This window comes from Hylobates moloch, unplaced genomic scaffold, assembly GCF_009828535.3.
Source record: "Hylobates moloch isolate HMO894 unplaced genomic scaffold, HMol_V3 SCAFFOLD_11, whole genome shotgun sequence".
In the NCBI taxonomy this organism is placed as follows: domain Eukaryota; kingdom Metazoa; phylum Chordata; class Mammalia; order Primates; family Hylobatidae; genus Hylobates; species Hylobates moloch.
In genome coordinates this window covers 14,274,967-14,289,153 of record NW_026652286.1, presented here as the reverse complement: position 1 = coordinate 14,289,153, position 14,187 = coordinate 14,274,967, and the positions used below count along the sequence as shown (strand labels likewise).

General features: G+C 43.7%; 1 protein-coding gene across 5 annotated transcripts in view; it reads left to right on the top strand.

Moving 5' to 3' along the window:
* Positions 1-14,187, top strand: part of KIAA1549L (KIAA1549 like) — a 307,083-nt gene that overhangs the window by 208,742 nt on the left and 84,154 nt on the right. For all 5 annotated transcript variants that reach the window (XM_058446946.1, XM_032166307.2, XM_032166306.2 and 2 more), the window contains 2 exons: positions 773-936; positions 8,629-8,813. In XM_058446946.1, the coding sequence (XP_058302929.1) occupies positions 773-936; positions 8,629-8,813 (349 nt within the window). The remainder of the gene's footprint in view (positions 1-772; positions 937-8,628; positions 8,814-14,187) is intronic.

Sequence of the window (14,187 nt, the reverse complement as noted above, 5' to 3'; positions counted from 1 at the left end):
GTCAATACTTTTTCCTATCTCAAGTAAATCATATGATGAGCTTTGGCAAATGTATACACCCATGTAACCCAACTCTCTATCATGATACAGAGCATGACCATCACCCTGTTGCCCTTTCCAATTAATTCATCCCAGCCCCCTCACCCCGAGGCACCTACTGTTTTAATAGCACATTCTTCCTGCTGCCAATCACTTTGGTTGCTCTTCTTTACTCTGGTTCTGAGAGCAGCCTGAGTCTTTTGACTAGACCGAGGCATTTCCAAGCTCCCAGCCAGCTATTCTGGGGGAGATCCATCTGCTCATGTTACATTTTACTCGTTGCTCACTCTCAGGGTGACTACACCACAATATTGAGAGTCATTTCTCTGTGGCTTTTGCCTCCTGATTCCAGCACACATTTCTAATCTGCACATTTCTCAGCTTCACTTTTCTTTTGACTTGTGGATGTCACCCCTGGGAAAAATTGTTACTGATCCATCTTTTTCTCCTCTTCCTCTCAGTAGTAGCGAAGTCTAGCATTTACTGAGCAACTACTAGAGACCACACCAAAAACACTACAAAGTGACAGCCCATTTTACAGAGGAGGAAACTGAGACTCAGGGAGCTTAAGTCACTTGCCCAAGGTCACATAGCTGCGGAGGTGGAGGCTTTCTAACCCCAAACCCTCTTAACCTCCCACGTTCTTCTGTCCAGGACTTGGGACTGGGGTGGGGGTTGCTTTCCTCTTCCCAGTGCTGCTTGTCATGTCCCTCCTGCTGGCTCTTTCCCACAGCCGTGGTGAAGAACCCGCCCAATAACCTGTGGATCATCGCCGCAGTGCTGGCGCCCATTGCCGTGGTCACGGTCATCATCATCATCATCACTGCTGTGCTCTGCAGGAAGAACAAGAATGACTTCAAGCCCGACACCATGATAAACCTGCCGCAGAGAGCAAAGGTATATGGAAGTGGTGGGGAGGGGGGCAGGAGGACAGGCCTGCAGGAGCTCGGCCTGCCTTTCCCACTTGCCTTTTGAGGCCATTGCCAGAGCCTGCAGAAACATCAGGGCAGGTGCTCATTTTGAAGGAGATCCTTCCTTTTAGTCTTAGGACCTGATGATTCGTGGTTATCTGATGCCCATTCTGCCATCAGTGCTTCCAAGCACTTTATATACAGCAGCTCTCTAATTCTCACAGCTGCCTTTGGAGGAAGGACTATTATTTTACAGATGAGGAAACCGAGGCATAGAAAACGAAAAGCTAAAGAGACCTGAAAGGGATTTTAGAGATAATGTAATCAGATTCCCTCCTTTTACCCATGAAAAGTAACTCTTTCAAGGTCATATGGTTGGTAAGTAGCAGAACTGATGGTAGAATCAGGTCTGCTGTGTTCTGAACGTTGTGGTCCACAGATTTAAATGTTGAAATTCTGACCCCCAATATGATGGTATTAGGAGATAGGGCCTTTGGGAGATTAGATCATGAGGGTGAAACCCCCAGGAATGAGATGAATGCCCTTAGAAAAGGCCCTAGAGAGCTCTCTTCCATGTGAAGACACAAGACATTGGCAGCCTGCAGCCCAGAAGAGGCCTCTCACCTCTGACCATCCTGGCACCTTGATCTTGGACTTCCCAGCCTCCAGAGTTGTGAGAAACAAACTTCTGTCATTTATAGACCACCCAGTCTGTGGTGTTTTGTTACAACAGCCTGAACTGACTTAGACAAAGTCTCTTGGCTCCTAATGCAAGTTGGAGTGACATCTTCAGAGGCCACCATGATGGAGAAGCTGCAGGGCTTTGGCTGGGTGGCCAGAGAACCCCCTTTCAGTGGCTCCCCTGAAGCCTGTCCTGGAGCCCCATCCACCCACTGCGGCCTCCACATCTCTGCACCACCCACCTCCGGTGACTGGGAGAGAAATGGACTAGGACATGCTGCAGGCTGATTTTCCGGTCACATTGCTCCCTTCATGATATTCCATGAGGGAAATATACTAACTGTCATACCCGATGCTTAAATAATGCCTTACAATTTGCTGGGCTCCTCGAGGTCTGTCACCTCGTTTGTTCCTCACAGCAGCCTTATGCGGTAGCTCGTAGTCAGGGAAGGTTTTATTATCCTCATTTTACTGCCAAAACACTCAAGGGAAGGAGAGACTTTGGGGTTTGTCCAAAGTCATGCTAGCAGCAGAGGGGTGACTGAGGCTCACATCCGAGTCTTGGAGCATTTTCTCCATTATACACCTACCTGAACACTGAGATTTGGCAGGTAGAATCCTCTTCCAGCTCTGAAGATCTGAGCTTTGTCTGCCTGTGTAGGAATGAAACAGCAAACTACCCCTCATATTCCAGAGCCATTGGAATGCATGTCAGCCATGGAGATCGTCCTTGCGGGGGTCACACATGCCTTAGTTCTTTCTTGATGATCACACCTCACTTCAGCAAAAGAAATCAAAGGATTTTTATTGTTTGTTAAACTGATACACCTGTTTTGATGCCGCAGCTTGTTTAGATACTGTCTACTGAAGAGCCAAATGCCAAAGCGAGTTGTTCTGTTTCAGTTGACACAAAGGCACCTGCTTCCCAGGCACAGCAGGATATTGGTAAGAAGTGTACATTGGGAATTGCCCAAGCAGTGAAAGGTGAAACTCTTCCAAGAGTGTGTATTTCGGCCGGGCGCTGTGGCTCACGCCTGTAATCCCAGCATTTCGGGAGGCCGAGGCGGGCGGATCACGAGGTCAGGAGTTTGAGACTAGCCTGACCAACATGGAGAAACCCCATCTCTACTAAAATTACAAAATTAGCCGGGTGTGGTGGCACATACCTGTAATCCAAGCTATTCAGGAGGCTGAGGCAGGAGACTTGCTTGAACCTGGGAGGCAGAGGTTGCAGTGATGCAAGATTGAACTGTTGCACTCTAGCCTGGGCAACAAGAGCAAAACTCCATCTCAAAAAATAAAAAAGAGTGTGTATTTAATCTCCATCTCAGCTTAGTTACAACATGAGCCTTTTAGACATAATGGTAATAACCAGAATCTAACTGTACCCACATCCACGAATACAAAACATGCCATAATGGGATTGTAAGGGGCATATTTATGTTATAGATTAAACCAAAATTGTACTAATCTGCCAAAATGAGTAGGGCAACACATGATTTCCTCATAGCTTCTGGCTTGAAGGCTGTCTGAAGCTAGGACAGATTAGCGTTTGTGGTTTTCCATAGCTCCTTCTGTGTCCTACTCTGTGCATTAGGCTTTGTGAGATACCTGGCTGACATTGAACATCAAGCAAATTTATGTTCCATGAGATGATTGAATTCACTTGTGTGCGGTGGAGCTGGTTGTTTTCCCCCTCCATGAGGCTGGGCTGCATATTTTGATTCCTAAAGCCCTTTTATCGTGGGAAACCAGCAGGGTGGAACTGCCTCTTGCTTACTGCAGTTCTTCTGCCGTTACAACCCAGGGACACTGCAGTGTTGGAGAGAGGAGAGAGCTTCCTGCATCTCTTCTCACCACCTTGTGTGTGTGAACAGAATTCAATTAATGTCAAAGGACGAGGCAGAACAAAAAAGTTAGCCTTCACGGCCAATCCATAGACTACGAGGACAGTCCTGGGGACATCGCTGCATCTTTACAATTCAGGCTACAGTGCCAGAGGGCAGTCCCGGGGATCCTTCCTGAGACTCAGTAATAAACTTAACATGCTAAGCAGAGGAGGTGAGTGTGGCTTTCCCGGGAGCCGAGGCCAGGGTATGGATACCCTTACCCTTCTTCAGAGACAAGGTACCATGGAATACTCCATTCCCATTGTTATCAGGTGGGCTTCTGCAGGTAGAATGGTGAAAAATGATAAATGCAAGAGGGCCAGCATCATGACTTTTGTCACCTCCTTTCTTCCTAGTTCACTTCCCTTTACTCTGTCATTGGATGTACAGCCGTTTTTCTAGTTTTTCCCTTCATAGAATTGAAGAGATCATGTTTCCCTGAATAGGCCACCTTAGAAGAGGGTGGATAGGACCATATCCAGATGCAGGATGGAGCTTGGAGGGTCTGTAACCTTTTGCATGAACATCTGCTTGGGACAGGCCAGTCACCCCCTAAGAACAGTTTCCTCTTTCCCACTACCGTCTGTAGGATACTATTTATAGGATACCTATAGGATAACTTACCCAGCTCTGTGAGCCTGGGTAAGCTGCTTAACCTCTCTAAACCTCAGTTGCTTCATCTGTAAACTGGGAACTCATGATAATACCTACCTTCTTGAACTATAGTGAAGATGCAATGAGAAAAGTTATGTACTGTGTTTAGTACTGTGCAGCTGATATCAGATGAGGCTGAAACTGAGCCCCTTGAGGGTGAGGAACCAGTGATTTAACTTTATGTGTTCAGCACCAAGGACAGTCCCTGTCGTTGGAACAATAGGAAAGTTAAACATCAGGAAAGTTACTTAACCTCTGTGCCTCAATTTTTCCATCTGTAAAATGGAGATATAACAATAATCGTATATTGTGAGGATTAAGTGAGTTAATATATATACATCGCTTTGAGATATGTCTAGTACATAATACTACCTATAAGTTGGCTTCTATTGTTACCCATGCTTTTTTTCTTAAAAGGTCTTAGCAGTGTATCCACATTTGAAATTATTGGAGATTATTTTGATTTGATAATTTTATAAAACTAATTGAAGTAACTATAGCTACTTCATGATATTTTATTATTGGGGTTAGGAGTCACTAATGTGTCTAATGGGCAATTGATTAATCTCAGGTAATTTTCCAGTTGAAAGCTAAAAGACCGCTACCCTGGGAGTCAGAAGAGTGAGGGAGTAGTAGTCCTGCGCCACTTAGCTGTGTGATCTTGGGCAAGTCACTGAACCTCTCTGAGCTTTTGTTTTCTTATCTGTGAAATGAAGGCTGTGATGTTTGCCTTGCTTACCTCACAGGTTTGTTGGAGGATGAGATGAGATAACAGTGTTTTGCACGCTGTAAGTACCAAACATACACAGGGATTGTTGTGATTAATAACACAGGTGTAATTAACCTAATAACAATAGCCACCTTTTAAGCTTGGAATTCCTTAATGTCTCTCTTTGTGTATATCCATCCAGTCACCTGAAGTATCCGGTGGATAACTTTAACCCAGTGTGAAAGGTAAGGGGCCAAATCCAGAGGGAGGAGAAAGAAAGCGGGAGATGGGACCAGAGCCAGCTTTCCCTATCATTAGGTTCTTGGGAAGTCTTAGCTGCTACTGGAGCCTCCCATTTCCTCACAGACAGGCCAGGAGTGTTGCACAGGAGCCAGGCCATGTACGGCAGGAGATGCTAACCAAGATAGGAAGCTGCAGAAGGAAAGGAAGGGCTGTGGGAAGACTCATCAAATAGTGGTTAGATGTTCCAGCTCTGGGTCACATAGTCCCAGGTTCAAGTGCTGACTCCATCACAGCTCTGTGAGCCTGGGTAAGCTGCTTAACCTCTCTAAACCTCAGTTGCTTCATCTGTAAACTGGGCACTCATGATAATACCTACCTTCTTGAACTATAGTGAAGATGCAATGATATAAGTTGTGTACTGTCTTTAGTACTGTGCCATTAATATCAAATGAGGCTGAAACTGAGCCCCTTGAGGGTGAGGAACCAGTTATTTAACTATATGTTCAGCACCAAGGACAGTCCCTATCATTGGAACAAAACTGAATAGGATAATGGGGGCGTGAGGGTGTGATACAAAAGGGGCCAACAGGACATGAGACTGGGCAGGCAGTTTCAGCTGGCATGTGAAGGGCTTTGAATGCCTCGCCAAAGCATTTGGGGAGACATTCAAGGCCCTTCATATTTTAAATGAGAGAGTGATGCAACCACATGTGTTTTAAGGGTGATAATTTTGGAAGCTCATCGGGGAGGCCTGGAAAGGAGCTAAATTGGAAGCAACAAGACCGAGGCAGAAGATAGTGAAACAGTGGACCTGGAGAGGAAAAGTCAGCTTCCAGAAACATTTCAGACGTTGAATCTAATTGGTGACCAATTGGTTATGGAAGGAGCAGGCAATTCAGTACTTGAGAGACATTACCAAGTTATCTGAAGGCTCTCTTCTGTTTCTTGTAGGCCAAGAACAGGGAGGGAAAAGAACAGAGACCACCTTTCCTCAGCAAACACTATTTCAGAAACGCAGTCCCAGGTCCTGGCCTCAGAACGTTACTGATCACCACATAGGTCAGAGTGTAGGTCTCAGAGAAGAGAAGCGGGTGATCGTACTTCCCAGAGTGAGTTTCTCAGGGAACTGGGGGAGCTGTCCATGGCAAAGCTATAGACAGCCTCAAATAAAAAAGCCTTGTTGGAGTTAGCAGTAAAACTCCATCCTGTTCTGAGACACAGTGGTGAGATTTGGCAGGTTAGGCCACAGTTCTAGACTGGATTGTTAAATCTGCTGGAACTTTCCTGTTATATCTCTTAGCTAAATTAGCTGCTGAAATTTACAAGAAAAAAACAAACAACCCCATCAAAAAGTGGGCAAAGGACATGAACAGACACTTCTCAAAAGAAGACATTTATGCAGCCAAAAGACACATAAAAAATGCTCATCATCACTGGCCATCAGAGAAATGCAAATCAAAACCACAGTGAGATACCATCTCACACCAGTTAGAATGGCCATCATTAAAAAGTCAGGAAACAACAGGTGCTGGAGAGGATGTGGAGAAATAGGAACACTTATACACTGTTGGTGGGACTGTAAACTAGTTCAACCATTGTGGAAGTCAGTGTGGCAATTCCTCAGGGATCTAGAACTAGAAATACCATTTGACCCAGCCATCCCATTACTGGGTATATACCCAAAGGATTATAAATCATACTGCTATAAAGACACATGCATACATATGTTTATTGTGGCGCTATTCACAATAGCAAAGACTTGGAACCAAGCCAAATGTCCAACAATGATAGACTGGATTAAGAAAATGTGGCACATAGACACCATGGAATACTATGCAGCCATAAAAAATGATGAGTTCATGTCCTTTGTAGGGACATGGATGAAGCTGGAAACCATCATTCTCAGCAAACTATCGCAAGGACAAAAAACCAAACACCGCATGTTCTCACTCATAGGTGGGAATTGAACAGTGAGAACACGTGGACACAGGAAGGGGAACATCACACACCGGGGTCTGTTGTGGGGTGGGGAGAGAGGGGAGGGACAGCATTAGGAGATATACCTAATGTTAAATGACGAGTTACTGGTTGCAGCACACCAATATGGCACATGTATACATATGTAACCTGCACATTGTGCACATGTACCCTAAAACTTAAAGTATAATAAAAAAAAATTAGCTGCTGAAGGAGGGGCTTCTGATCATATCAAGTTCTGATATACTCTAAATGACAGAGGTTGAATTTCATCTGCAGATTTTCTTGAAAAAAATCACTGCTGTCCATTTCACCTGGACTATGATTTATCAGGAAAGCAAAAGTAATAACTAATATTGATTGAGCACTTACTATTGGCTAGCCACTTATCTAAATGCTGAACTTGAATTTCTTATTTAATCCTTACAGTATCCCCTTAAAAGTGATTACATGTTGCTCTCACAAATATATAAATTTTATCCTGTTTATACTATTATTATCTCCAGTTAACGTAATAACAGTGGCCATCTTTTAAGCTTGATGAAGAAACTGATGTGCAGAGAGTTTCAGTAACTTAGCTAATGAATGACGGAGTCATGATTTGAACCCAGGCAATCTGCTTTTGAAACTGCCACTTTTACCCACCACACTGTCTTGCCTCAAATCTGCATTGTACTGCTTTGGGGTGTAAAGCGGAATAGAGACCCTTTCAGGAATTGTTTAAATATGCGTCTTGGTTTTTATTACCACACTGCTAGATAGATGTCTGTTAGATTTTGCTCAGAGCTGCCTTATGCACTTGGGATTTCAGACACTGTGCAATAAAACCTTGCCAGTTTCCCAGGAATGCATTATAGGAGAGCCAGCCTACTTAAGAGAGAAGTCTGGATTAAAGAGTGACTCCATAAATTCCATTTCATTATTAATGATTGTACGGCTTCACATGTGATAACACACTTCCCTCTGTGTTCAGATCTGTGATCCACTTTAATACTCAAGGGTGGTAGAGGTAAAGCAGGTAAGATTATCTTCAGTTCTCAGACGAAAAAATTGAGGTTCAGAGTTCAAGTGGCTTGGCAAAGTCACATATGTGCTGTTACACATAAAGCTATACGAGAATGGAGTGAAGGGGTGACCAAACATTTCCAGGCAGGAGGTGATCCACAGGACCTATTTAATGTATTAACTGAGTTGTTTCTCATTTGCAGCGTCCATTGACTTAAAATTCATGGTCTAAAATCTTTGAAAGAGGTTTGTTCTTAAACACCTGTTTTCATGTTGTTTACAGTCTTCATTTTTCTGAGCAAGTCTTATCTGTAGAGATTCTGTAGCTGGATGGAATTAACATGGATTCTGATTTTGAAGAGACGGAAATAATGATGGAGATTTGAGTTAACTCTTGTTTATTAATTAGAAAGCTAAGTTTGGTCCCATCTTTGTACTTTGCTGCCTGTCATCTCTTAAAGCCATGGTTAGAGTCACACTTCACTAGAAATATGACTGCAAATCTGTTTCCTCTTTGCAGCCTGTGCAAGGCTTTGATTATGCCAAGCAACACCTGGGCCAGCAAGGGGCAGATGAGGAGGTCATCCCTGTGACTCAGGAGACGGTGGTTCTCCCACTGCCCATTAGAGACGCTCCTCAGGAAAGAGACGTCGCTCAGGATGGAAGCACCATCAAGACCGCCAAATCCACTGAAACCAGGAAGAGGTAGGCACGGGGCCGACTTCTGCCTGTCTGTGTCAGCAGGAGAGTAACTGATGATGAGAAACGCTGATGCCCTCAAGTTAATTCCACAGTTCTCTTTAAAAATTCCCCTTCATGCTCATTTTGAATATTTGAAAAGAGACTAGAGGAGATGATGAGAATCACAATACCTGCCTAGCCTGGGCTACCCTTTGTAAGGTTTTATGTCTCTGATAACCACAACAGCAGAGATTTAGTTCTTATATTTACTATAGCAAATTTAGCACTGTTGTCACACTTATATTTTAAACTTATATTAAAAGCAGTGCCTTTGATTCAGTATAGTTGTATTTTATCTGGGAATTTCTCAATAGGGGTTTCTGATTTCAGTCAAAACAGTATGTTTATACTATAAGCAGAGCACTTTGAAGAATCCCTTTGGGACTACGAAAATGTTTAAGATTGATTTGTGACCCCAGGAGTCTCATGATGGAGGAGGCAGAGAGATAAATAACTGGAATACTGAGGATGAGGTGTCGGTGCCTGCATTGGAGACTGCAGGCTGTAGTAAAGACAGGAGGAAGAACTTAATTCTGAAAGGGAAAAGCTCGTGGAGAAGGTTATCCTTTAGCTAAGCCTTGAAAAGTGAGTGGGATCTGAATAGGTGGGAAGATATAAGGGCATCCAGTCTAAAAAGAGTGGGGAGAGAAGAAGGACAGGTATGTTCTCTAAATGGTGAGTGTCCCCAGAGTTTAGAGTTCATAGTGGCTGGGTGTAGTGAAGAATGAAACCAGAAGATAAATTAAAATTTTGGAAAGTCTTGACTGCTTGGCTAAGGCATCTGACCTTTATTATCTAGGCAACGGGGAGCCACTGAAAGGTCTTTTGGAAGAGAATGATGTTAGCCTATATGTTAGAAGGATACTTTGATGGCAATGTGGATGAGAGATGGGAGAGGTTAGTTTAGAGGCCAAGAGACTCATTGTAAGGACTTTGCAATAGCCTTATAAAGAGGTAATGAACCCTATGGCAAGCCCCGTTGGCTGGCTAAACCAACATGCGTTGCCAACTCCCTTCTTCCTTGTTGCCTGAGACCACTGTGGAGACTGAAAAAACTACATCATCCATGTTTCCTTCCTTTCTCCCCTCCTTTTATCTAACATGTGTATTGATCATTTGCTGTTTATCAGGCACTGGGGATATTGCTGTGAACAAGACAGTTACTATTCTCAGGCAGCTTACAATCTGGTGATGAGAGATAGATAATAAACAAATAGAGAAACAGGTAAAATCTACTTATTTCTGGATCAGGTGGTGATGAGTACAAAGAAGAAAACCAAAGCACAGTTAAGGGATAGAGAAATGGAGAAGGAGACATAGTGCTATTTTAGCTAGGAAGCTAGGGAAGACTTATTTGATAAAGTGACATTTGAGAAAGACCTGATTGAAATGAGGTATAAACCACGAGGTTATCTGCAGGAGGAATGTACCAAGCAGATGGAACAGTTTGTGCATCGCCCAGAGGAGGGAACTTCTTGACATGCTTAAAGAGAAGCAGGATCAAGGGGGCTGGCATGAACTAGGGAGGAAGTGGTGGCAGATGAGTCTGGCAAGTTGCTGGAGGTTGATTATGTCAGGCTTTACAGACCAAAGTCAGGACTTGGGATTTTATCGTGAATAAAGATCAGATGTCATTGGGGGGTTTTGAGAAAAGCAATGACATGATGTGGCGTGCAGTTTTATAGGCTCACTTTGGGCTGGGTGCATGGCTCACACCTGTAACCCCAGCACTTTGAGAGGCCGAGGCAGGAGGATCGCTTGAAGCCAGGAGCTCGAGACCAACCTGGGCAACCAAGCAAGACCTCGTCTCTACAAAATTATATAAAAAATATTAGCCAGAGGCCAGGCGCGGTGGCTCACGCTTGTAATCCTAGCACTTTGGGAGGCCGAGGCGGGCGGATCACGAGGTCAGGAGATCAAGACCATGGTGAAACCCCGTCTCTACTAAAAATACAAAAAAATTAGCGGGGCGTGGTGGTGGGCGCCTGTAGTCCCAGCTACTCGGAGAGGCTGAGGCAGGAGAATTGCTTGAACCCGGGAGGCGGAGCTTGCAGTGAGCCGAGATTGCGCCACTGCACTCCAGCCTGGGCGACAGAGCGAGACTCCGTCTCAAAAAAAAAAAAAAAAAATATTAGCCAGGTGCAGTGGTGTGTACCTGTAGTCCCAGCTACTGGGGAGGCTGAGGTGAGAGGATGACTTGAGCGCAGGAATTCAAGGCTTCAGGGAGCTGTGATTGTGCCACTGCACTCCAGTCTGGATGACAGAGTGAGGGCTTGTCTCAAAATAAAATAAAATTAAAATAAATACAACAGACTCACTTTGGCTGCTGTGTGGCAAACAGACTGTACGTCTGGGGAGTAGATGCGGGGAGACCCTTTACAAGGCTACTGCCATGACCTAGGTGAGAGACGATGGTGTCATGGGATGGTGTGAGAAGTGGTTGGAGTTTAGAGATATTTTGAAGGAAGAGCTGAAAAGATTTGCTGATAGATTCTTGTGGAGTGACAGAAGTGGAGAGGAGTAAATTTGCCATTTATTGTGTTGGGGGATATTGGAGGAGAAGTAGTTTGTAGGTGATGGTCAAGAGTTTGAGTGTGGACATGTTACATTTGAGATGCCTGTTAGGTATATGAGTGGAGATGTTGAGAACTCAGTTAACCTTGAGTCTGGAGTTTAGAGGAGTGGTCCAGGGTAGAAATATAAATGCAGGAGTGGTCAGTGTGTAATTACTCTATGAGACTGGGAAGGATCACCTAGGAGAGTACAGATAGAGAGAAGAAAAGATCCAGGAACTGAACCCTGGAACATTGTCATGATTAGAGGTCCAGAAGATGGGGAAGGATCAACAAAGAAAAAGGAATAGTGTCAGGAAGAAGGGCATGAGAAGAACAAAGAGAGAGTAAGATCCAAGAAGCCAAGAGAAGGAAGTAATTTGAGAAGGAAGGAGGGATCATCTGTATCAGTTATCCGCATTTTGTACTGGAATCAAGCAACAAGACTGCATATTTTCTTCCAAGAACTCTTGGTACCTCAGAAAGAGGTACAGAGGAACAGAGGGTTGGATTTCAGCTTGTGTAGGAAAGAAGGTTGGGGCATATGGATTAGTTATCTATTGCTCCATAGCAAACCACTCCAAAGCTTAATAACTTCCAACAACCATTTTTTTTTAGCTCATTATTTTGGTGGGTCTGCACATTGGGCTGAGCTCAGCTGGATGGTTCTTCTGGTCTCAGCTAGGCTTGGCTGACCTTAGCTGGGCCTGCTTATGCATCTCCAGTCAGGTGACAGATCAGCTGGGCTGACTTGTTGATACTAATCTTACCAGGAATACCCCAGGTAGCAAGGGCCTTTGTTCATATGGTTTCTCATCCTCTAGCAGGCTAGTTCTGGCTTTCTCGCAATGTGGTTGCAGGGCAGCAAGAAAAACAAAAAACACCCAAAGCATAAGCATTTCTCAAATCTTTGCTTGTGTCACGGTTGCTACTGTCCTCTTGGATAAAGCAAGTCTTATGGTTGAGTCCAGACTCAGCATGAGAGAAGACTACCCAAAGCTTGTTGACAGAGATGTACAAACAAATTAGGACCAAGAGATGTACAAACAAATTAGGACCATTACTGCAATCATGCACCCAACATGAGAGAGCATAAGCAGAGCACAGCTGAAATGTACAGAGAAGCAATAGATGATTTACCTGAATTAACTTGCAAGTAGTATTACCTACAGCTATTATTCTCATCATGATCTTTGCCAAATACAACAAAGGCTTATTAATAACTTATTTATCACCTATTTAGAGGACACTGAAATAGTGTTACTAAAATTAGGATATGAACATAGTACTTTCAGGAAGAATAAAAATTATTTTTCACCCATTCTAGTTGAATAATTTAAATTGTGTAAAGTTTTCTTTAAATTTTTTTAGAATAAGCACTTCTTGGATTAGCAAGGAATCTACTCTTGCTAATCAATTACCCCCAAATTTTTAATAAGAAATATTAACGGATGAAACAAATACAGATGAAGAAGATAACATCTATATTCCTGAAGGATTTCTATATTTGCTTCATAATTTTTTCTTTTTTGAGACAAGAGTCTCATTCTGTTGCCCAGGCTGGAGTGCAGTGGCAAGATCTCAGTTTACTGCAACCTCTGCCTCCCGGGTTCAAGCAATTCCCCTGCCTTAGCCTCCCGAGTAGCTGGGATTACAGGCATGTGCCACCATGCCTGGCTAATTTTTGTATTGTTTTGGTAGCGATGGAGTTTCATCATGTTGGCCAGGCTGGTCTCGAACTCCTGACCTCAAGTGATCTGCCCACCTTGGCCTCCCAAAATGCTGGGATTACAAGCGTGAGCCACCATGCCCAGCCACTTTCATAATTTTAGCATAAAAATATAATTTTACTAAGGGCTGGTTAGATCATTGCCAAAGCTGTAAGAGAAACCTCCTCTCTGTTGAAGTCCAGCTGACACACGGGAGTCTCTGATCATTTGAAAAGATTTTCAAAACATCAAAGTCAAGAGAAAACCCGTTATGAATCTTATGTTTCTGGCTTCCCCATCTTGCCATATCATTTTTCTCATTCCTGCTAGGTAAAGACTGCCTTCCCTCTCAGAATGGGTCTGTTAGATGATCCAAGAAGTTTCTCAAGTGAAAACCAGGAGAAACCGGTGGTTTGACAGTTATTAAGATATCTCAATTTTTATGAATTATTTTAGCACTGAACTCTGAGGGTTCAGTCACTTCCAGACAGCCAGATGGGTGTTCTGGGTCCTTTTCCTCCAGTGTAGGGTCTTGGTGAGGCTATTTTGTTGGTGTATGACTGAGATTGTTGGACCAGGATGGAGAATCAACCATTTACAGCTGTTTGCAAAGGGCACTTCAGTGTAGTGATTGGTTGTGACTCATGCCTTGTTTGGCAGTTGATTAATCCTCAACACGAGAATGTTCTTCCCAGCTCCGTGTCCTCAGAATGGGGACTGTTGCATTCAGTAGCCTCAAACTGCAGCCTCGCAGGTGACACTTTCTTGCTTTCAAAAACACTTTTGTTATTGTCATGTGAGTAGACACGCATACACAAACACACAGGCACAAATCTCACTCTATTTTTGAACAGAAGTTTTGACTTGATGACTCCCTGTAAACATGTCTATAAACAGAAGCAAAGAGTAAAGCAGAGTTGGATTTTGCTGCAGAAATTTGCTCATTAACACCTTTCCTTGGAGTGAGAGGAGCAGCCAGAAAATTGTTTCAGGATCAAATGAGGGAAAGGGTATGAAAATGCTACAAAAAGCATTCAGGCCAGGCTCGGTGGCTCATGCTTGTAATGCCAGCACTTT